This window comes from Vicia villosa, unplaced genomic scaffold (genome assembly GCF_029867415.1).
Source record: "Vicia villosa cultivar HV-30 ecotype Madison, WI unplaced genomic scaffold, Vvil1.0 ctg.000181F_1_1_1, whole genome shotgun sequence".
NCBI lineage: Eukaryota > Viridiplantae > Streptophyta > Magnoliopsida > Fabales > Fabaceae > Vicia > Vicia villosa.
This window is the reverse complement of record NW_026705054.1, coordinates 13,885-36,863: the sequence shown is the minus strand read 5'-3', so window position 1 is coordinate 36,863 and position 22,979 is coordinate 13,885. Positions and strand designations below refer to the sequence as shown.

At 35.8% G+C, this 22,979-nt stretch overlaps 3 protein-coding genes across 3 annotated transcripts; all 3 read right to left on the bottom strand.

The window, feature by feature from the left end:
- Nucleotides 1-36: 36 nt before the first annotated feature.
- On the bottom strand, nucleotides 37-3,252 carry LOC131625023 (uncharacterized). Its single transcript, XM_058895939.1, has 6 exons — nucleotides 2,823-3,252; nucleotides 2,685-2,693; nucleotides 1,619-1,707; nucleotides 849-1,494; nucleotides 599-759; nucleotides 37-60 (listed from the first exon to the last, which is right to left on the bottom strand). Exons 1-6 carry the CDS (start codon nucleotides 3,250-3,252, stop codon nucleotides 37-39), a joined length of 1,359 nt encoding a protein of 452 aa, XP_058751922.1.
- An 87-nt stretch (nucleotides 3,253-3,339) lies between these two features.
- LOC131625022 (uncharacterized) lies at nucleotides 3,340-4,183 on the bottom strand. The gene is made up of 2 exons (XM_058895938.1): nucleotides 3,976-4,183; nucleotides 3,340-3,887 (listed from the first exon to the last, which is right to left on the bottom strand). Exons 1-2 carry the CDS (start codon nucleotides 4,181-4,183, stop codon nucleotides 3,340-3,342), a joined length of 756 nt encoding a protein of 251 aa, XP_058751921.1.
- Nucleotides 4,184-18,699: 14,516 nt separating this feature from the next.
- On the bottom strand, nucleotides 18,700-22,672 carry LOC131625020 (uncharacterized). Its single transcript, XM_058895937.1, has 7 exons — nucleotides 22,532-22,672; nucleotides 21,883-22,150; nucleotides 21,532-21,762; nucleotides 21,346-21,436; nucleotides 21,123-21,261; nucleotides 20,969-21,027; nucleotides 18,700-18,799 (listed from the first exon to the last, which is right to left on the bottom strand). The coding sequence occupies exons 1-7, from the start codon at nucleotides 22,670-22,672 to the stop codon at nucleotides 18,700-18,702; spliced, it is 1,029 nt and encodes a 342-aa protein (XP_058751920.1).
- Nucleotides 22,673-22,979: the final 307 nt, after the last annotated feature.

Sequence of the window (22,979 nt, the reverse complement as noted above, 5' to 3'; positions counted from 1 at the left end):
TACAAAGGGTTTTAACATTTCATGCAACATGAATCTTCAAAATGTAGTGGAGGCTTGAACCTGAAAAACGCACAAAAGTCAAATAGACAAATAGACATGTTCAACATAGGGTCAAAAAGCATTATAAGTTATATAGCATAGATGATCAAATAGTTTAAGCAAAAGATACCTTTCACAAGTTTTGGAACACTTCTTTGAACACAACGTTAGTGGTGTTACACATTGGTTCTCTATCTTTATCATGAATAAGAATCTTTAATCCCTTTTTTTATTTAACTCTTGAGATAGCCACATATAATTGACCATGACTAAAAACTTCTTTTGGCAAATACAAACCAACATTGTCAAGAGATTGCCCTAGAGACTTGTTAATTGTCATGGCAAAGGAAACCATAATGGGGAATTGACGTCTAACCAATTTAAATGGCCGTGGTGACTGTGAGGGGGGCAATGACATCCTAGGAATATAAATGATGTTACCAATATTTTTTCCAAAAATGATCTTAGCTTCAATGACATGAGAAGCAAGTTTGGTTACAGCGAGTCGTGTACCATTGCACAAGCCTTCCGACTAATCAAGATTGTGCATTAACATTACCGTGACACCAACTTTTAACCTGATTGAATGATTAGGAAATCTAGAAGTTTTAAGAGCATTTAGGAACTCAGGTGTGACATGCTCATATGCATCAAATTTAGTAGCATCAGATTTATCTATAGAATCACTACTGAAGTATTCTTTGTCTTCTCCTAGAACAACTGCAAAATTTAAACATTTAATAAATAACTACTATCACCAGGTATTTCCTATTAACGTAATCAAGTATGAATAAGTGCAAGTTATTTACCTGGAAGAAGATTTTTGATATATTGGTTGATATCATCTACTACTTCAATTGTTGAAGCTAAGATTGCACGACTTTGGAGATAGTTGGAATCAAGATAGTTATGAATGAGATCAGGGTAGGTATCCTCAACAATTGCCTTAAGGGGATCGGAAAAGTTTGAAATTAAAAACTCATCTGGAATACAAATATCAGCATAACCATCATTCGGCTCACACACGGTCCCATCCCCAATATTTAAATTCCACTCTGAAAAGCTCCTAATATCATTGGTAGTAGAAGTAGTTGCACCAGATTGTAAGCGCATGTTCTTTGTAAGCTTCAAGACCTTATAGTGATCCCAAATATAAGAAGAATTAATTGTTGCATGGATAATATCAGATCTAGTACCTCTTGGTATAACGGGAAGAATTTGTCTGAAGTCACCACCAAACACAACAACCTTACCTCCAAATATTTTATGAGATGCATGTGGCATTCCACTCATAATATCTTTCAAGGATTTATCAAGAGACTCAAAGCAAAATTTGTTAGCCATAGGAGATTCATCCCATATGATAAGATCTGTCATCTTTAGAAGCTCAGCAAGATCATCTTTTTTGTTAATGTTGCAAATAGAAGTTTCTAAAGTAGGGACAGGAATCTTAACCTAGAATGAGCTATTCTTCCACCTGGTAGCAACAAACTTGCAATCCCACTTGAGGCAACAGGCGAGACAATTTTTTTCCGAGACCTAAGTGCGGCTGATAAAGTGTTCCACATAAAGGTCTTACCAGTTCCACCATAGCCATATAAAAAAACACCCCACCTCGTTGCTTTTGTACAACATCCATTATTTCCTCATAAATGGTTCTTTGCTCATCTACAAAATAGAGAAGTTTGGGATATAACATTAAAACAATGTCAATGCACATATTATTTTAAATTATTGTGAAAGTATATTATTACTTGTAAGAGAAGAGTACAAATTAGCAAAAATTTGTTAGTTGTTCAAGAACATTGTATTGGCGCTCATCATAAAGAAGCCTATTTCCTATAAAGGAAACCACAAAATCTTTTGGATATGGCATTGGCTTGAAATCTCCCAAACTTTTATTATTGTTTTATAACAGTGTTTCAATAGCCATTAACGTAAGTTCTTTTAGCTCCCCGTCAGTTAGTGTCAAACCTACGATCAAAAAGTCATAAAAAATGTAGTTATTGTGTAACCAACATTCAAATATGTGTAGCATAAATAATAAATATAGGTACTTATTTATTAACCCAAATACTATAGAAGTCAAAGGAATGAAAGTGGTCGTATGATGTCATTCTTTTTTGTATCGGCAGAATTTCACCCACAAGTTACTGGTGATAAATCTACTTTTCAATTAACTACATATTACCCAGCCTGAACACAACATGGTTTATTTAATACATTATAATAGGTACCTATGCTACCTCATTTGCATTGAATTGGCGCCTAAGTGATATTCAGACATAAATGATCTATTCATTAAAAGTTTTATCAAAAGCAGTTATCATTTCATATGCATAATATGCCCAGTAATCATTTAGAATGTTTGAATGTACAAATTTCTTAATGGCTTAATGCAATGTTAATGAATCGGTTTTTCCACCGGCTGGAACATAATGATTTAACATCAACTATTATATTGCCAGGTTAGGTAGTAATATAATTGAAATGGTTTTTCATAGGTAGTAAAATAGTTGAAATTTAGCCACAACAGATTTGTCTTGAATCTTATGAAATTAATAGAACAACAATGTCAATATAAATGAACGGTCGCACTTTACATGCTGGAAACAGAATTCGTACAAGAAGTAAAGATGAAATACCTTGATCTCCTGCCAATAATCGTTGATCATAAACAATGCCATATTATAAATACTTCCAAGTCAATCTCCAAACATGTTCCGGTCTATTCATGGATGACGACAACAACATTGTAACAAATAACTTGCGTAAAAATAAACCAGAACCCCAAACATGTGCCTCTTTTATTGCCTCAACAAACTCTCTATCATCTTGTAGAAATCCCATCGCAAAGCATGCTCCTCTAAAAGTTTTATGTTGTTGACCATCAACCATTTTGATGTCATCATAACATAAAGGGTCTTTTTTTACCGTGAACATCATCCTTAAATAAAACAATCCGCCTGTGCTTTGAAGAACCCAAATAAGTCGACCAATGGTATACCCTCGTTTCCTTGGTTTCCAACTTCTGCTTCGTTTATGATAAACAAATTTAGAAACAAAGTCACCGTAAGTTAGTAATCTAGCTTCTTCGTAAGTTATGTTAGCCTCAAACCAAGATGTAAACATTGACTCGGTTACACTTGGTTTGAGTAAAACATCACCAACTTGCTCATAGTCTTTGTAGTAAACGGAGTTTTCACCTTCCATGTGAAAGTACAATCTCTCTACGGCTAGTTTTCGACCGTGTATAGAATAAGAAAATATCCTCCAACATGCCTCACTCGGGGAGATGTATCAACAATCCAAATATTGCTTGATCTCGTCGACGTTGTTTTTGTCAGAACCGTGTATGACAGCAGAAATTCGATCAGAACCTTTGTTTATGTATTTGAAAAGGTATTTGATATAAGTACTTTGATTGCACCATTCCATGTTGATGTGGGCTTCGTACTTCAACAACAAATTTGGGTTGTGAGGAACAACATGAACACTATGAAAGATGACCCCGTTTTTATCAATTGTGTGACTGTTGTTTCGTCTCCTATAAATAGGATATCCCTCTTGGTCCATTATAGTCGTTGGTTGAAATTTTTTGGGGAAGTACTTGGAGCATTTCCTATCTTTCATGCAAGGTGAGTTAACATTTTCCAAACCACAAGGACCATGAACCCTATGATATTTTACCGAATTGTACAACCTAGGTTGTGTCAAGGGATCGGGCACTTCAACACTAATTATCTTGTCAATGTCTTCGGGTCTTGGATATTTGTTTGAAGGATGCAAAAAAATCAAAATATGGGCATGTGGCAATCCTCTCTTTTGAAACTCAATGGTGTATATATCTAGCATTCATAGATATAAGAAAATCAACATAGTATTGTAGTAGCAGTAGTACAACAAAGTAAAAGAGAAGGGAAAGAATAAACTCACAAGCAAGAACTTTTCCTAGTACACCTTTCTTGGTTAAATCGGTTAGCAATTGATCAAACTTGATTTTGAAAATTCTTGAAATGATGTCCGGCCGATCTTGTGGTTTCAAATAAAGAGGACCAAGTACTCTTTGAATCTCAGGCCAATTTGGGTTGCAGGTAAATGTAATGAACAAATCAGGAAAACCAACTTTACTACAAATAGCCATCCCATCATAGTACAATTAATCCATAAACCTATGACCACCGACAAAGGATGATGGCAAAACAACTCTTTTTCCTACGCTTGACCCAAGATTTTGATTCTGATCACCTTCCTCGTTTAGAGACTTGTACTTGGAGACCCTAAGCTTTGGTTGATTTTTTCTAAGCCATTCTAACTTCTCCGATTCTAGCATTGTGTAACCATCGCACAAAAATTGTTGGAAAAACCTCCGTGAAGATAACAAAGTCTTAGCCTCACATAACCTAGTTTGGATGCAAAATGCAAGCCATTCTCTAATGGTAAGCCTATTTCTTATGTTGTTTTCATAGCTGGGCAAGTTTCTATGAGCTACATCAGTCCTATAACCGTCCTCATCGTACGGAAAAATCAAAGGATATTGAAAAGCCATGTAACTTGCATGAAGATCATTGATTCTCTGAAGTTGTCCTCCTTTTGTTTGCATTATGATATCCCTCATTACTGCTGTGTCAATATCACCGACTATCAAGGCTGCAACTTTCGAAACAGTCGATTTATTATATACTCGCCCATCTGTGGATCTATCGAAAATTAGTCTCACCTTCAAGTTTTGAGTTTCACAATTATCCAACCATTGCCTTGCCATTTGAAAACTTTTAGCATGAGGATTGCATTCATACAGCATATTAGATAATTGTTGAACAACCATTTCATCAATGTTTTTTGAGTTCCTGCCATGGCATAAATATGGAAATTAAAGGTACTGACATGAAGCTTTAAACCATAAGGTATGAAGGCATATATGATTAGTAATTCATTGAATTGTGAAATGCTTTTACCTTAATCCTTGCATTCTATTAGTGACCTCATTCTCCGTGTCATATATATATATATAATTGAGCAAACTTAGGCTTTTGACCTTCAGGAGGTAACAAACTCCCAATTCGATGACATGTTTGACCTTGTATCCTTATAGTTGGAGACCCGCGTCCATTGTTAAAACGATTGTCCAACTTTGCTCCCGGCGAAGTAAAGGCAAACATCATATTGTAAACTCGGATCTGATGCTGGAACTTCCTGCTATCTAAGTTATTGTTATCGAACAAAATTCTTGCAAGTATATCTGGAGGTTGTTCTAGCAATGGAAGTTCTACTTTACCATTCTCACAACAAAGCATAAACTTCGGGTTGGATGCATGAGAACTTTTGTGCATCCTTTCTTGATACCACATCATTGCTTTACAATAACGGCATTCAATAAGAGGGTTACCAACATCGTAATAATCTACATAAGAAATAAGTGTGTCACACATTGCCTAGATTTTTATAGAAGATAAGACATGAATCATACAATTGAAGGTATTGCCTAAATGCGACATACCTTCAGAAGTTCTGCCAGAGTTGTCATGAATTGTAAAAGGTGCTGCAATATCTTCCGACTCGGACCATTCGTCATCTTCGGATAAATATGCTATTATAAAAAGTAAACCAACATTTAGACCATGCCCAAGGTGGTTGAGACTGTTGCATTTAATTGACCAACGCGCTAATATTTTTCTCATAATGCAAAGCACAAAGCATTAAACTTACTTGCGAACGGGTCATAGTCACCATCATCTTTAGAGTCGCTGTTAAAATCCAAATTGGCATTCGGCGTAAAAATAGGACACGATGGCTCAGGTCTATGGATGGGAATATGGGTGGATTGTGAGACAGGTGTAGAAACATGAGTGACACGTTGTTTCTTGCTCTGTGGGATTTGCATACTATGGACATTCGGTGGCCTGACATCCCTGAAAGAAATTATGTTATTAACAGTACTTGAATTGTTGCTGATATATTTTGTTATGATGTATTATAGTCTGCTATACTACATTTATCATTGTAATCTATGACCATGTACCTATTTTGTGAGGGTGAAACGGCTGTGCCATTATCAGTGGTTGTTTGTTGTTTATTCGTTTGGATAGAAAACTTTCTGCTCAAGTTGATAGCCAGGTTTGGAACTCCAAGTTGCTTCCTAGGCCTTCCCCTACCTGGTTTGGTGATGGTTGGACATCTGCATTTTCAAAATAACGCAAATAGGAGGAAACTTGTGCTCAAAACCACAATATTGTTATGTTTAGATGTGTTCATTAGCTTTTATAAAAAACTGAGTGAACTGGATATATAAACTATTTTAACAACTATATTTAACATCAAGAATGATCAAAGATTCAAACATTGGATTTGTCATATTGCGGTTGAGTTACGGCATCCAACAGATGGTTTGTCTCGTTGGGGTGTGTTACAGCTGAAGTTGATTGTTCTTTTGCATCCAGTCCTACTATGTGAGGTAGCACGAAGTTAATTCCAGAATTGTCGCGTTGAACTGTGACACCTTGAGCCCTTGGGTTGACACAATAAAACAATGGATTTTCATTGAACAATTATAAAGAGCACATGGGTAATAAATGACACAATCAAATAAGCTGTTATAAATGCAAAAAAAACATGTTTTAAAAGTATGTACCTAGTTCCATTCTTTGATTTGATTGCCCTTTTAGTATTGGTTGTCCCAATATGATTTGTTCGGACGGGCAAGTTTCTGCTCAAATTAAATGCTATATTTGGAACTCCCAAGTGGTTTCTAGGCCTGCCCCGGGCTGGCTTGTTAGTCACAAGTCTTCTGTTGACAATATTACATGAAAGTAGCAGTTAATTTCATCAAATATACAAACTGACAATGTATATCATAGATTAAGATTTTTGAAGGGTGTTTGATCCTATGCAACTTATATAGAGCACAAACCAGCCACACGGATAGACACCAAAAGTATGAACATTACAAAAGAAAAGTATTTCCAAAATTGTAATTATTCAAACATGATTAATATTGGAATTTTTCTGAAACATACTCAGATATAGGTACTGCAGAGGCTCGTATATTTGTCTCGCACGCGTTTGTTGCAGTCTGCATTGGAAGTGTATTCGTTTCAACATGTTGGGATACATTAACAACACGGTTACGACCTGAGTTTCCAAGAGATGTTTCTAAGATCGGTGTATTAGATGAACTTCCAAAGTCAAAGACGGTGTTGTGCTGACGGGGTGACCGGTCTTTGGTAGGTTCCAATGTTGACTGCGTAAAGGCTTCACTTGAAATTAAAGTTGCATTTGTGGTAAACTTTGACAGTAAATTGGTTCCTAATGACTCTAAGTGGTCGGTCCTCAAATTTGTTTTAAAATCATGTCTTGATGGGCTAGGTTCTGAACCGGCAAAAACTCGACTTTTAAAAATAGCCTCATTGTGAGGTTGTGACTGAAAATTCTGGTTTGGAAATGATTGAGTCAGGTCGGACAATGGTTGTCTCGGTGTCAAGTAGGTTGGAGAATTATGTGAGGTCTCCAAACTTATCGGTTGGTGAGGAATATATTTCGTCCGTTTTGAATGATTTTCTTTCAAAACCAAGGATCTTTTGGCTCTTGCTTTTTTCCCTGGATCAATATTTTCATCACGTTCCATTTTACGTATATAGTAATTCCCTACATAATATTTGGAAAGCAAATCTATTGTAAGTTTATACACCAAGTAACTTAGCAAAAACATCATGGTGTCATTAACTATATAGGTCAATGGGACATAAATATAATGAATACAGATATAAGGAAAACAACTTTTTATTTTTCAACTAATTAATGGTCCAGCTTCAATATGAATACATATGTATTAGATTTAAAATACCAACCAACAAACCAAGTTGCTGCATCATAAATTAGAAATTTAACTTATTTTCTGTAACTTTTAAGGTAGTTGCTGCATCATAAATGAGTGCAACCAACCAAGTTCTATCTATATATGGATTATATCCTTATGTCTATAAAAAACTTGTCTATTAAAAACACTTGCCATAGTTTTGTTTTAACTGCTTCTTGATCATAAACTAAATCTCAAAAAAGGCTTCAGTTTCGTATAGCTAGGTTGGTTCGAAGTATACATACTTGGCTTCTGTAGTTTTTTCAGGATAGAGTTTTATCATATAACATTGCAGACCTTAAAATACAGCACAAAATTTCAGGATAGAGTTTGACCAACTAAACTTGGTTCAACTACGATTCAACATTGCTACAATTTCAACACATATGATTCTAGAGAGAAGATGCTCACCTATTTGCAGTAGTTATATTGTTAACAGCAACAAATAAGGTGTTTTTGATGTAAATATAACCATCTCCTATCAGTTTTCTATCCAAGGCAAGTATAAGGATATGTTATTTATTTTAGTGTTATAAAATTTGGTTATATCAATTGCAGGACTTCCAAGTGAACATAAGGAAATTGATAATTTATAATTAGTCATTTATTTTTAGTAACTTATTAATAATTATTGATAACATTTAGTAATAACATGGTTGGTCAAAGCTATGATAATAGGCCAAAAGTCGAATAGGTGAAAGTTTCCATCACTTTTAATTAGAAAATCAAGCCAAGAAAATGTGGTCATACAGAATCAATTTCCATATTCAGAGTCTTTTTCACAACTGAACTAAAAAATGCTGGTATACCTAAAGAGATGGCAAGACTTTGGCATGTTTTTTAGAACTACGTTACTAAAAAATGCAAGTCTCATTCAAGCTTTGTCAAACATTAGTTCATATCAAAGTATTTCGTATTTGTCTAAGTCTACATGTGGAAATAGACTGGCAGCCATTAAATTACAGCAGTCTGCTCCATCCCCAAAAATTGTCAACATGTTGCGCAAAAGGACAACTCCCAGCCGATTATCCTTAGGCATCTGACATACTAAGTAAATCATAGTTGTACTTTATGCAAAGGTACATAATAACAGCTGAACAAATCAATAAAATAAATACTATCAAAGTATCGGTTCATATATTGAGTTTGACATGCTATGTAAAGTGTAAGTTGTACTTTATGAAAGAGTACATCAGGCAGATAGGTTCCAACAATAATATCAGGGGCTTACCGTGGACTTCTAACCTTAGCATTTAAGGCTGATAAGACTTTGTACTATAATTCAGCAAAGATGAAGGAAAAAGCCAAAATCATATTCTGCTCCGCAGTTCTATAGTAGGGATGTCAAGAGAATAGGAATTAGCATATATATAGTTTCCAAAGGGCAATACAAATATATATTACACAAAGGTAGTTTCATATGGAAAATAATATGATATATAACAAAAAAATTGTTTGACAATTTTGAAGATTCAAAAGTTCCAATAAGGATGTTCCCTCCTTGAAAGCTGCACTTGATGAATGAAATATCTTCTGTAACATTGCTTGAAAAATCTACTATTATAAACACATTATTGCTGAACGAAAATCAAGAATGCATTGCTAAATATTCATTGATGGTAGTAAGAATCTTGTTTCTCTATTTGGAAAATCACTTGTGCAATGTGTAGCAATAGTGCTAAACTCGTCACAGTATTATGTTAAATATAAGTTGTGTTTCAAATATATGTAAGTTAAAACTTTCATGAATTGTTTAAATGTGCTAAAAGCATTTTTCTCATATACCATTTGAAGGTTCAAACCTATTTCATGAGATGTAGCAGACAAAATGATGAATTTATCCAAGTTATTTAGCATGGCTATTTGAAACATAAAAAACAACTTGAACCATATATATAATGCAGTTAAGTTTAAAGAAGGAAGATGGATATAAACATTAAGAGAGGCCTAAATATTAAGATTAGGAGTTAAAGTACGGCTGAAATGGCATACAACATGCATAAGCACACAATTCAGCATACAAAATACATATTACTTGAATAGTTTCCTTACAAAGAAGGTGTCAAATAAAAAGTTGCATCCAAAAAGAAATGACATCTAAATGAGGCCCACCAAACTACTCCTTCTTTATATGCTTAGTCTTCCTTCCAGGCTTGGTTTTAGTAGCAGATTGTTTAGGGGTAAGTTCTTCAGCTAGCATGAGATCACTAACAATGGTTGATGTAGCAACCCACTTGGCAGGAGTGGAGCTAGAGCTCGCAGTAGGACTCCCTGCATGGTTTGGATCCAAGGATGCCTGTGCAAAATGTTCAAGTTCTTCAGATTGTGTTTCCTAGTAATAAGATTGCAAAAAAATTAACTTCCATGGATATTATGATAAATAACTAAGCCATGTAATGTAGATTGTATTTGAAATTACATACAGTAGCTTGGATAGGATGATCAGTATGATTTTTGCTTTCAATTTCCATAACAATAGCATTTGAAGTTAGCTTTTAAAAAAATGCGTTAACATCAATCTTAAATCAATTTTATAGTGAAACCAATTGTTTTATGTTGCTTAACATTAAAGTCCTATAAACTGATGTAATACCTCATTAGGGCAGAGGTAGTTGTCAAACTTGTTGAAAAGGTTCTCCTTGTTGAGTATTGCGACAATAGAGAATTGCTCGTAGGACGATTGATATTTGATACGAAGACCAATTCTTTATTCAACAACACATCGAGGTGAACGAGCCAACTCTTAGGGTTGTCTTCTTCTCCAGCCTATGCAGCACAATACAAAATATATTAGAAATCAGAATTTAAGCAACGAAAGGCTGAAATAAAAATGTTGGAAGTTCTAACTAACCTCCTTCATAATTTGTCTTAACTCCTTGGCATTCAATTTCGTGTAAGGGATAACATCCTTGTCCCAAAACACAAAGGTACCTTTGTGGTTATCATACTCAAGCTCAAGTTCAATTTTAAATCTATAATAAAATGAGCATGTCAAAATTTAGAGGGTCATGAAATCATGGGCAAAATGTTAGATTGATTGTTGAACTTCGAGTTAAGTTGGGCTCACTTGGTTATGGGTTCGACATTGGTAATTCCGCATGTGTTGCACCCCAAAATTTTCCCTCTTTCTCTGTGCTATAAGTTATGGATGGCGTTTATTTCATCATTCAAAAATTGAAGAAAAATGATAAAGAACTTTTGTTGTTTCGAGATCATTAAGTCAAGGGCCTGTGAGGTGGATTGCAAAAGAAAGAGTTATTGCAAAGTTATGAGCTTAAGGAGAGCATTGTGTACAAAGCACCATTCTTGCTAATATTTTCGGCTTAACACGTGATGTTGGAAGTGGTGAATCGAATTGAGTTAAGGGCACAAATGAGTGGGATTTGAAGTTGATTCAAGTGATTCCATAAATTCAAATTGGTGTTCGAGATTAGTTGGTGGGATCCAAATTCTTAAGCATATGATTTATCAATAATTAATTCAAGCTTACAAAAACGGAAGATTCATTCCTAAGGTTTTAGCACACAAAGTTCTATAGTTCGAATCATAACATTCATTCAAAGCAATTTCTTACAAAAGTCATTCATTACAAAATCTTCAAATGTCCATTCAATACCCATTACAATTCAAAATTTCCTTACAAAAAAATGATGTTATCATATTCCAATTCAACAAAGCCCAAGGAATTATGATGTTTCCAAGTCCAATCCGTTACAATCACAATACAGGAAAATATCACAAAGAAACCATACTAAGAAGATTACTTCAAACCAAAACCCTTACATCCAGTACATCCTAGTTTGGCTTACACTACAGAGAAAATTATATAACAAAAGCTATGCTAAAAAAATCAGCTTCCATACAATCCAAGAAAACGGCCTAGCTCTAAACCGCCACTTGCTGCATCAAAATCAAAAATCCTGCACCTAAGGAAAAAACCGAATCAAAACCATCACCATGAAAAAACCAGATTGAGAAGAATACAAATTCACATAACAGAATTCAGGGGAGAGTCATAACAGAAAATTATCAGAACAAAAAACGTAACAAACTCCTAACTGAAAACTCTCTCTATTTTTTTCAATCTTCACCTGTAACAAACTTTCCCTAACCGATTCATTATCTTCTTCACCAGATAACATAAACCAAAAAAATGTAACAAACTTTTTTCTCAGAACTTCATCTCTCTCTCTCTCTCTCTCAGGACCTTGATACACCCTCTCTGCAATTTTCATCATCCGCAACTGTTGGAATATTGTGTATGTATTACAATATAGTGAGATGAATTGAAAAAGTTCCCAAGTCAAGTCCCACATTGTGTGGTAGTTGAAAAAACTCCTTAGTCCCACATTGCTTAGATTAGAAATCTTGGCTAATTTACTTCATTATATAAGGAAGTCACTTGTTTTATTTCAAAATACACCAAAAACTTATTTTAAGTTTTTCCTTCCTCATTCTCATAACTCTGCGTCTTTTGAATTGTCAAAGCGCCAACTTCTCCCCCTTTCTTTCTACTCGTTGAATTTTCCGAGTACTTTCTTGAATTCTCCTTAGAGAATAATGTTAATTTCTCCTCATTTGAGTTGAGAAATTATCAAGTATAATTTTTCTTGGATTCTCTTTAGAGAATTATTGAAATTTCTCTTGGTTTGAGAAATTACTACGACTGGTTGTTATACCAGATACTAAGATGGTATGTATACCATATTTGAATGGTCTTAGTACCATCTGAGGGTGTATTTCTAGACCGATTATCTACCGTGCAAGTAGTAATCGTATAGTATAGAACTGGGCTGTTTTATCCTGGAGGCGTCGTGGTTATTAAGAGCTGCTTTGCATATTTTGGGCAGTACCGCGAAACGTCTTAAAGAAAGCGTACCGATCCGCGACTCGACCCGGTAATTTCTTCGGTGGCAAAATTTTTAGAACCGTGATCCAACAATTTTAAGACGTTTCAAATTGCCATGGCTACTGAAGAAATTATTGGTACTTCTGCGGATACTTTCTTTGAAAAACTGTTGATGTTTGTGAAATGTCACTTCAAATGTTAGCGAAACAAATGATGATTTTCTTCTTAATGTTGAAAAATATAGCTAACATTCTGACCGAGGACATTTTGTTGCTCCTTCTGGATCAACCGAACGAACTAACTGTAAGAATCTGAGCATTCAAAAGGAACACGTAATAGTGTTGAAGTTGAATTTGTTGCACAAGTTAAAGCGGACAATTTACAGCTTTGGAAAGAAATCACCTTATTGGAAAGAATGATTATAACATTCTGAATGGAATCACAAATGATCTGTATGACTATTACAGTAACTGTGATACTTCAAAATATGTTTAAGAGGCTCTGAAAAACAAGTATGACATTGAAGAAGCTGGAGAACAGAAGAATGATTTTAGCAACTACGTGAAGTATCAGATGGTAGTTGAAAGGTCCATAGAAACTCAAAGTCACGAACTTCAAAAGATTGCTCATAAGGTATGTATTTATAAGCAATTAGAATTTCTTTTATTATTGACAAACTACCCCTAGTTTGAAAGTTTTTAAGAATTATGTTTTGTTACAAAATAAAATAATTATTTTTAGAGACTAATTATTCTCATTAAGGAAGAATATCAGAGACATGATTAAATAGAAAAGTCTTGGTTGTTTTAAACAACAAAAAGAAATTCGGTGTGGTTGTGAAGCCATATGGCAAATCATTAAAGAATTAGAACCGCAATATTGTGAACCGAATTAAGAATGGGAACCCTTCTATGGCCCTAGTTGCTCCAACTAGATAACAACCACCACCTCAAAGAAATGACGCTGTTTTCCTTTTGTTTCAACTGTGGAAAACTAAGTCATGGCTAAGAAATGTATCTTGTAATGCTTGAACTAGGTGTAGCCCGTAATGCACGAGTTAACCTGGCTAATGGAAAATTTATTCATATGATCATTGAAATCAACATGGTTGATAGATTTGATGGTTGGTGGATAAACACGGGCGTCTCTCGTCGTGTTTGTTATGATCGTGTTATGTTTAAAACATACACGAATACTAAAGATAAGAAAGTGTTGTTGGGAGATGCCCACACCATTAATGTTGTCGATATTGGAGAAGTGGAACATGGTCCACCTATGAAAAGACTTTAATCTTGAAAATGTCATGTTTACTTCTGATATTATAAAGAATCATGTTTATGTTTTTTCTTCTTCTTATAAATAAGGAAATATTTAGTCAATTTATTGGGGTTGATTTGTACACCATCATCATAAAGAATGATATTTTTGTGAATGAAATTGATAAGTTTAAAAACTTTGTAAAGAATTTGAAAATGATTTAGTAAGAGTTTGTAGTGATAGGTAATATGTATGATTCTAGTTTATTTAATAATTTTTATAAACAACATTGAATTGTACATGAAACGACTGCTCCATATTCCCCTGAAATAAATGGTAAAGCAGAAACAAAGAATAGAACTCTTACTGAATTTTTTGTTGCAATTATGATGAATTCTGGTGCTGCACCTCACTAGTGGGGGGAAATTTTATTGACTGTTTGGTATGTCCTGAATAGAGTTCCCAAGTCAAAGAGTAATATATCTCCTTATGATATATTAAAGAAAAGACAACCAATCTTGTCTTATTTGAGAACTTGGGGATGTCTGGCTTATGTCAGAAATCTGGATCCGAAACGAGTTAAACTCGCTGGTAGAGCATATGAATATGTATTCATTAGATATGCAACAAACAGTAAGGCATATAGGTTTTATGACCTAAATGCAAAAGCAATCATAGAATCAAATGATGTTGATTTCTATGAATACGAATTTCCCTTCAAATTGAGAAATAGTGGGGGCACTCAATCGAGTCACATTCTTGTGATAAGAAGCACAGAAAGCAACAAAAATGTAGAAATAGAACTTCGACGAAGTAAAAGAGTAAGAGTCTCTAAAGATTATGGGCCTGACTATGCGGCTTATAATGTAGAAGAAGATCCGATAAATCTTCAAGAAGCTTTGTCATCTCTGGATGCAGACTTATGGCAAGAAGCTATTAATGATGAGATAGATTCTCTGGAATCTAACAAGACCTGGCACTTAGTAGACTTGGTTCCTGGTTGCAAACCAATTGGTTTTAAATGGGTTTTGAAAAAGAAACTAAAACCTGATGGAACTATTGATAAATACAAGGCTTGTTGTAGCCAAGGATTTTAGACAACGATAAAATGTAGATTTCTTCGATACCTTCTCTCCTGTCACTAGAATAACATCCATTAGGGTACTTATTTCAATTGCTGCTATTTATAATTTAATAGTACACCAAATGGATGTTAAAACTGCTTTTTTAAACGGTGACGTAGAAGAAGAAATCTATATGGAACAACCAGAAGGGCTTGTGACCCATGGACAAGAAAAACAAGGTCTGTAAGTTAGACAAATCTCTGTATGGATTAAAGCAATCTCCTAAACAATGACATGAAAAGTTTGATAACTTAATGATATCGAATGGGTGTAAAGTGAATGAAAGTGACAAATGCGTTTATTACAAACTTGAGAATCGCATTTACACTATCATATGTCTATATCTAGACTATTTAGTCATATTTGGATCAAACATTCAGACCATTAATGATGTGAAATCATTGTTGAGTAACAACTTTGATATGAAAGATCACGAGATTCTTGGTATAAAGATCACGAGACCCGTGCAAGGAATTTCTTAGGATCAATCACACTATGTGTAGAAGATCTTAAAGAAATTTAAATACTTTGATTGTAAACCTGCGTGCACACCTTATGATCCAAGTGTTAAACTGTTTAAGAACACTGGTGAAAATGTGAGACAAACTGAATATGCGAGCATCATTGGCAGCCTTAGATATGCCACTGATTGTATTAGACCCGACATTGTATATGTTGTAAGATTGTTATGCATATTTACGAGTAGACTGAGTAACAAGCACTGACAAGCTATTGAGCGAGTCATGAGGTACCTTAAAAGGACCGTAGATCTCGACCTACATTATCAGAAATTTCCTGTTGTACTTGAATGATACAGTGATGCAGATTGGAATACCTTGTCAGGTGATTCCGAAGCTACTAGTGGCTATGTATTCAACATAGTTGGAGGAGTTGTATCTTGGAAATCAAAGAAGCAGACTATCCTGGCTTAATACACAATGGAGTCTGAAATTATCGCATTAGCAAATGCTAGTGAAGAAGCAAGTTGGTTAAGATGCATGCTAGCTGAGACCCCCTTATGGGAAAAACCTATGTCAGTTGTATTGATCCACTGTGATAGTACCGCGACTATTGCAAAAATTGAGAACCGTTATTATAATGGTAAAAGACGTCAAATAAGAAGAAAGCACAACGCCTTTAGAGATTGTATCTCTAAAGGAGCTGTAAGAGTGGATCATGTACGCACTGATGAAAACTTAGCAGATCCTTTGACGAAAGGATTAGCTAGAGAGAAAGTCTATAATACATCATATAAGATGGGACTAATGCCTATAGGAATATGAGTTGCTCATGATGGTAACCCGACCTAAATGACTGGAGATCCCAAGAAATAGGTTCAATGGGTAATAACAAGTTGTGAGTAATATGAGGCGATCATGCAAGAGTAAATAAAAGAAGCATGAATCCTGAAGTAATAAGAGGATGAGATAATAGAAACTCTTAATGAGATCTATACTCTGTATGAGGGAGTACCTAGGCTACAGGAGTACTCTTGATAGACTCACCTATGTGATTGTAGAACTTAGGCCGGTTCTTATGGAATTTTGAGGCAGAATTCCTAGAGCCTTCACTAAACTGGGATACACGTGCAGGGCCATTAAAGCACGGGCTATTAGAATACACCTTAAGAAAAGGTTGTGTGTGAGTTTGATGTCTGAGATAGAGTTCAAGACAATTGTGTCACTCTTGTTGAATCGGAATCCTACTTGCTACGCAAAGGTTCAAGTCGTAGACACCTTTGCTTATGCACAATCTTAGAAACGTTTGACGTTACTTCTGAAACACTTTTTTAAATTCAAGTGGGGGATTGTTGGAATATTGTGTATGTATTACAATATAGTGAGATGAATTGAAAAAGTTCCCAAGTCAAGTCCCACATTGTGTGGTAGTTGAAAAAACTCCTTAATCCCACATTGCTTAGATTAGAAATCTTGGCTAATTTACTTCATTATATAAGGAAGTCACTTGTTTTATTTCAAAATACACCAAAAACTTATTTTAAGTTTTTCCTTCCTCATTCTCATAACTCTGCGTCTTTTGAATTGTCAAAGCGCCAACTTCTCCCCCTTTCTTTCTACTCGTTGAATTTTCCGAGTACTTTCTTGAATTCTCCTTAGAGAATAATGTTAATTTCTCCTCATTTGAGTTGAGAAATTATCAAGTATAATTTTTTCTTGGATTCTCTTTAGAGAATTATTGAAATTTCTCTTGGTTTGAGAAATTACTACGATTGGTTGTTATACCAGATACTAAGATGGTATGTATACCATATTTGAATGGTCTTAGTACCATCTGAGGGTGTATTTCTAGACCGATTATCTACTGTGCAAGTAGTAATCGTATAGTATAGAACTGGGCTGTTTTATCCTGGAGGCGTCGTGGTTATTAAGAGCTGATTTGCATATTTTGGGCAGTACCGCGAAACGTCTTAAAGAAAGCGTACCGATCCGCGACTCGACCCGGTAATTTCTTCGGTGGCAAAATTTTTAGAACCGTGATCCAACAGCAACCTTCGCCAATCTTCAACCTCTCAATCGATCACTCTTCAATCTACCTTCAAATCACCATAACCTTCATTAGAAATTTCTTCACACTTCAATCATGACTCTCCAATTTCACTTCTGAGAAAATCATCTTCCTAATCAACAAAAACAAAAACGCAGCAAGAATTGGGGAAGGAGAGAGAATAATCAAAAGACCTGAAAAATCGTCACCAAAGATATTGATTCAAGAATCATCTTCACGACTTCAATCTTCTCCTTCAATCTTCACTATAACCGCATCGTAACGATCACCATCAACAACATCATCACTCTTCAATCCGAACCTTCATCTTCATCACCTTCATAACGCAACAATCATCATCAACACGGAGCAACAATAATGTATCAATGACGTTGAACACACAGTAGAAGGAGAAGAAGCGTTAATTGAACGGAGGAAGCAAAAGAACCACGTACGCTTACGTTACCTTAAGTCGTCGTTGCCGACATCTTCGAATCGTCGCCGATCAAAGAGAAGGCACGCACTGATTATCTGAGAAAAGGGAGAACGAAATTGAGAATGAGGTAGATGAGTGAGTATTACTCGCCGTTAGCTTATCACGGTGCTCGGTCTCGTCGGAGGTGAGGATACTGGCCGCCGTTTGAGAGTGGAGGTGGATCGGAGGAGAAGGATTCTCTCCGTCGTCTCCGTTTTGCTCGAGTTCGAAGGGAGAGTTGATAAGAATGTGATAGAGATGATCGGCGGAGGGCATTGAGACAAAGACGAGCGTGTGTTCGGAGGTGAGTCCGCCGGGAGTCCGATCAGAAGCGAAGTCTCTGCCGCCGCGCTTTCATGAGATGAGGGGAGAAGAGGTTCCTCAGAATTTGATGCGTCACATTTTGGTACCCTAATCCCTCTTTTATCTGTAATTAGCTGATATTAATTGTATTAATTGATGATTGATTAGAATTAGATGTTGATAAAAGTCTGAATTAAATAAGAATAGAATAAAATTCTGATTTGATTTGGATCTAAAATCCCCTTGGGCCTCCCATACGAAAATTCTGTTCACACTCCCCCATCTGAGCCCATCACGCCATGTCTTTTGTGACTAAAATCCAGAAAACTGTGACAACAAAACTCTGTTGGGCCTTCTTCCCATGGGCCTGCGCTAGCTTTACTTTGCCACACCTATTTCCAGCATTAACCCCTCAGACTCACATTTCTATTCATGTTAGATTTAATTTTGATTTCATATTTTTCTTAGATAATAGAATGTAGTGGTATTTCAATATTCTTGATAGATTTTGTGTTAAGTTCTAGATAGAAAGTGCCACGAAAAACAATTCTAGATAGAAAGTGCCACGAAAAACAATTGTTTTGCTAGATTTTTGTATGATAAAATGACATAAAATCATAGAAAACTTTGTTAGATTTAGGATTTACTCTTGATATTGTTTTGTTAGATTTTAGAAATTAATCGAATAGTTTGTTTCGGTAGCTTTTGGTTGAATAAAAATGACATAAAAACATGTGATATTTTTCTTATTAGAATTTAATTGTTTTGTTATATAGTTTAGTTCTAATTTTTAGATAAAATGTCATAAAAACAATTTGCTCATGTTAGATTTTGTTTTAGAATTTAATTAGGACTTAATTGCTAGTATTTTCTATAGCATGCTTCCTTGTTACTACTGATTTGTTTGCTGAGATGTGCGAGGTACTTCGAGAGAGCCTTCGATTGCGATTCGACTTGCTTCGTGTTCCACTTTATTTGTGGGACACGAATTCGCTTCCAGTGCGATTTGTCTTACGACTTGATTTGCGTCGTGTTCCACTTTATTTGTGGGACACGAACCTATTTTCGATGCAAGTCACCTGATCTCTCATTCATTGAGATGTATACTTTTGTATTGTCTGGCTTGTGTTCTCTTGCAGGTTGCTCGCGTGGTTATGCTCGACGTGTACCACATGTCGCTCGTGATTTATTTTCATGACGACGCTTTCTGACTTGCTTTGCTTGATGATGGCTTACGCGAAGTATTTCGGACTTCTCTGCTTACGCTTACTAGCTCATTGCGGATTTGCTATCCGTTCGGTATTGTCTCCTGGTCCCTTTTACCGCTTTTCGCATCATCCTTTAACATGAGAAGTAGGACTTAGACATGCATCTGGCCAAGCCCTCGAAAGAGGCTCTATTTTTGTTGGTGTGTTTACATTTGTGCTTTGCGGCAGGGAGTCACGGTGTAATAAGTCCTATACGGCACTCCGTTAAGTCCTCATGGAAGGCATGCAGAAAGGGTTAGCAATCAACCCCCGCCTAGTCTTACGAGTCTGTTCGGTATGCGCATGCTACGCGTTGCTTGCTTCCGAACCAGCACAAGATCTTGTTATCGAGTATGTCAGGAAAAAGGTTCATGTAATCGGACCCCCGCATTTCCTATAGCTCACGTTGGCCGACGTTGATGCTCAGTGTACGCACGCACCGTTTTCCTTTCAGATCCTTGACGACTTGGTTGCTGAGAGGGACTCGCCCCTCTTGTCTATGGCCCGATCATTTTCGCGAGGTCTAATGCTTGGTTGACTCGGGTGATTCGCTCCCCTTGGCTATGGAGGGACCGCTTTTCTACCACTCGGCCAATGCCGTTGGTTTTGTTTGCTTTATGAGCGGAGCTCGTTTTTGTGATACTCTTGTTTGCTTTCCCTTTCCTCGTAGGTTGCTAGTTTAGCTTAGACTTGTACCCTTTGTATGATAACATTAGGTAGCAAGCTTTCCCCCTTAGCTTAGGCTTTCCTCATGCATTCTTTAAAACACAAACCACACTTTTTGATTTTCTTTTCTTAAGAACTTGTTATTTCCGCTCCATTCCCAGCATAAGTCTCCAAAGGTCGAGCAGCGGAGTGCGAATGTAACTCGTTCACCTAAAAAACACAAAACAAACAGAAATTAGTTAGCCGAGCTACGGTAGCTCTGATTCTGCAAAACAGATACGTAGGCAGCGGGGTAGGGCCCGTGCGAGCATAACTCTTTCTTTTCCCTACATTTTGCATGCATTTTAGTCCAAATTAGCGCAGTTTGCTTACACACCCATAGTTTTATACACAAGCGTGGATACCATCGAGTACGATGGGCGCGAGGGGTGCTAATACCTTCCCCTCGCGTAACCGACTCCCTTACCCTTTTTCTCTGGTCGTGAGACCATTGTTTTGTTTTGTGGTTTGCTTGCATTCCCTTCCTTTTCAGGATAAATATGTTAGCGGCGACTCTGTTAATTTTCGCGGTAGCGACAGCATGGACATTCAAAATTTTCACCTTGTGACTTGTTAGATTGTTTGCATCCAGGGCATGACTCAAAATACCAGCCAAACTTGGAAGCTTTGAAACTTTTGGTTGTGCCAATGGTGGTTGCGAAACAATCCTATTACATAGAATAATATACATATAAGCATTGAGTGTAACATGTCGGTTATATTGTATGGAAAATACTCGCAAGGACATTGATATGAGTTGTACCTTTCTTCCTTCATAGATTGCACAGATACTTTTGACTTCATTGAGGCTGGTCCAATTTTTGTTAGCAGATTGAAGGGATGATTCACAAGTTAATGACAACAAAAGCGCAGGTACATTGGACAATTCATTTGCTCCAAAGCTAAAAGGGCAATGATTAACATAAATCTTATATTGATAGGGTATTAATAGTAGTAATAATAATGGGAACTTTTACAGATCATACGTTGCTTTGAATTCATCAACCTGGGGATGGTCCAAGTTCAAGAGAAGTCTAGAGTCGTTCCATGCATTTGAGAGACTTGGTGTTCCAGAAACTGTAGAAGATAAGATGTATTATTATAATGAAATAGAACAATCTATAAGTAAAAATATATTAATGTCAGTAACAGACTTGGAGCAAGATAGAAACCTGTGTTTATTTTGCACCATGCATGTGTCAAAACAATAATAGTAGGACCAACCATCTTGACATTGGTATTATAGTTCATAAACTGTTTGCAGTAATCACCCCATAACGCAACCTCAATCACATTTCCTTCAATATCATGTAAAGTGATATTGACGCAAGACTTCCTACCACCACCACCCATTTGCGTCTTAAGCACATCCTGTAAAACGCCAATGACATTTGCAAAAGGTACTACATTAAGAGTTTATCGAAAAGCAATGTTCAAACATGCGGTGTACCATATCAGGTTTGCAAGAACCTAAGTTTAATGCATATTTTTCTGAAAACAACATTAGTATAATAGATACTTACCATATAACATGTCAGGTTTGTAGCTTCCATTGAGAAACTTTTCAATAGGGTGAAAGTTGTACTTGTGAGTCGGTATTTCTGGAACTGCCACATTTTTCATGGTAGTCCCTCCATTGAATACAAGTTTGAGTGGGTTAGCACATACTTTGTATGGTCCATCATTCAGAACAGGCTCTCCATTATAAAGGGAATAGGTTTCATGCTCTCTGACTTGTTCAATCCAATCTTTGAAGTCTCGGCTCCTAGTCGAGACATGAATTCGATCACCCTGTGGAATGTTTCAATGTTTCAATTAACAAATATCATAAATAGCAAAAGCTGTGGTAATGATAGGAGTAATCTTGATATATGCATCAAAAAATATACCTAAAAAAACAGACTTACACAAACAAAGAATGAAACAAAAGAGAACTACATAGGTCATAACATTCACAAAATCAGGCAGAATGAGATAATGTTAGAACTAAAAAAACAGAAATACACAATCAAATAATGAAACAAAAACAGAAATAAATAAGTCATAGAATGTAACAAAATCAGGCATATAGGTTCTACTAATTTTTTATATGTTTGCATCACAAAAACGTTAGTACAAAGTGAATCACCACAAAGTTCATTAGAAAAGGTAAAGTTTCAAAAAAAATCAAACCTTTGCATCTTGAATAATAAGCTCAAGGTGTTGTTGTCCTGTTTTTTCCATAACAATCCACAAATCAACAACCCTTATCAACATCTTCCAGATTTGGTTTCCCTGGGCCAGATCCTTGATGAGTATTGGAGCCCTTGACATTGTTCTTGGCTGAAACTGTGTAACAAATGTAAGCTATATAAGTTGGTGCATCTCTAAAACAGTCATAAAAATAGAATATTGAGAAATAGATGTAGTTAAAACAAGCTATTAATAGAAAAAGTTTTCGAGACAGAAATATAAACACAAACAATTAAAACCAAGTATTGTTGCGGATGAATAGCAACAAAATCATGGAACCAAAAAGATTTTTTCGGTATGAAGGAGATAGAGAAGGAGATAGGGAAGGATTCAAAGAACACAGTCTAGTATTTTCGTGAGGAAGAAACTTGAATGGAAGGAGAGAAAG

What these genes read in the sequence shown, in the direction of transcription:
- LOC131625023 (XM_058895939.1), bottom strand. Translation starts at nt 3,252, where the DNA reads ATGGAAGGTGAAAACTCCGTTTACTACAAAGACTATGAGCAAGTTGGT. An exon ending in ATATGGCTATGGTGGAACTG is followed by an intron (nt 1,495 to 1,618) that starts GTAAGACCTTTA and finishes AGCTCATTCTAG; the next exon opens with GTTAAGATTCCTGTCCCTAC. An exon ending in TATCAAAAATCTTCTTCCAG is followed by an intron (nt 760 to 848) that starts GTAAATAACTTG and finishes TAAATTTTGCAG; the next exon opens with TTGTTCTAGGAGAAGACAAA.
- LOC131625022 (XM_058895938.1), bottom strand. Translation starts at nt 4,183, where the DNA reads ATGGCTATTTGTAGTAAAGTTGGTTTTCCTGATTTGTTCATTACATTT. An exon ending in ACTAGGAAAAGTTCTTGCTT is followed by an intron (nt 3,888 to 3,975) that starts GTGAGTTTATTC and finishes TATGAATGCTAG; the next exon opens with ATATATACACCATTGAGTTT.
- LOC131625020 (XM_058895937.1), bottom strand. Translation starts at nt 22,672, where the DNA reads ATGTCAAGGGCTCCAATACTCATCAAGGATCTGGCCCAGGGAAACCAA. An exon ending in TTATTATTCAAGATGCAAAG is followed by an intron (nt 22,151 to 22,531) that starts GTTTGATTTTTT and finishes AACATTCCACAG; the next exon opens with GGTGATCGAATTCATGTCTC. An exon ending in GTTGATGAATTCAAAGCAAC is followed by an intron (nt 21,262 to 21,345) that starts GTATGATCTGTA and finishes TTGCCCTTTTAG; the next exon opens with CTTTGGAGCAAATGAATTGT.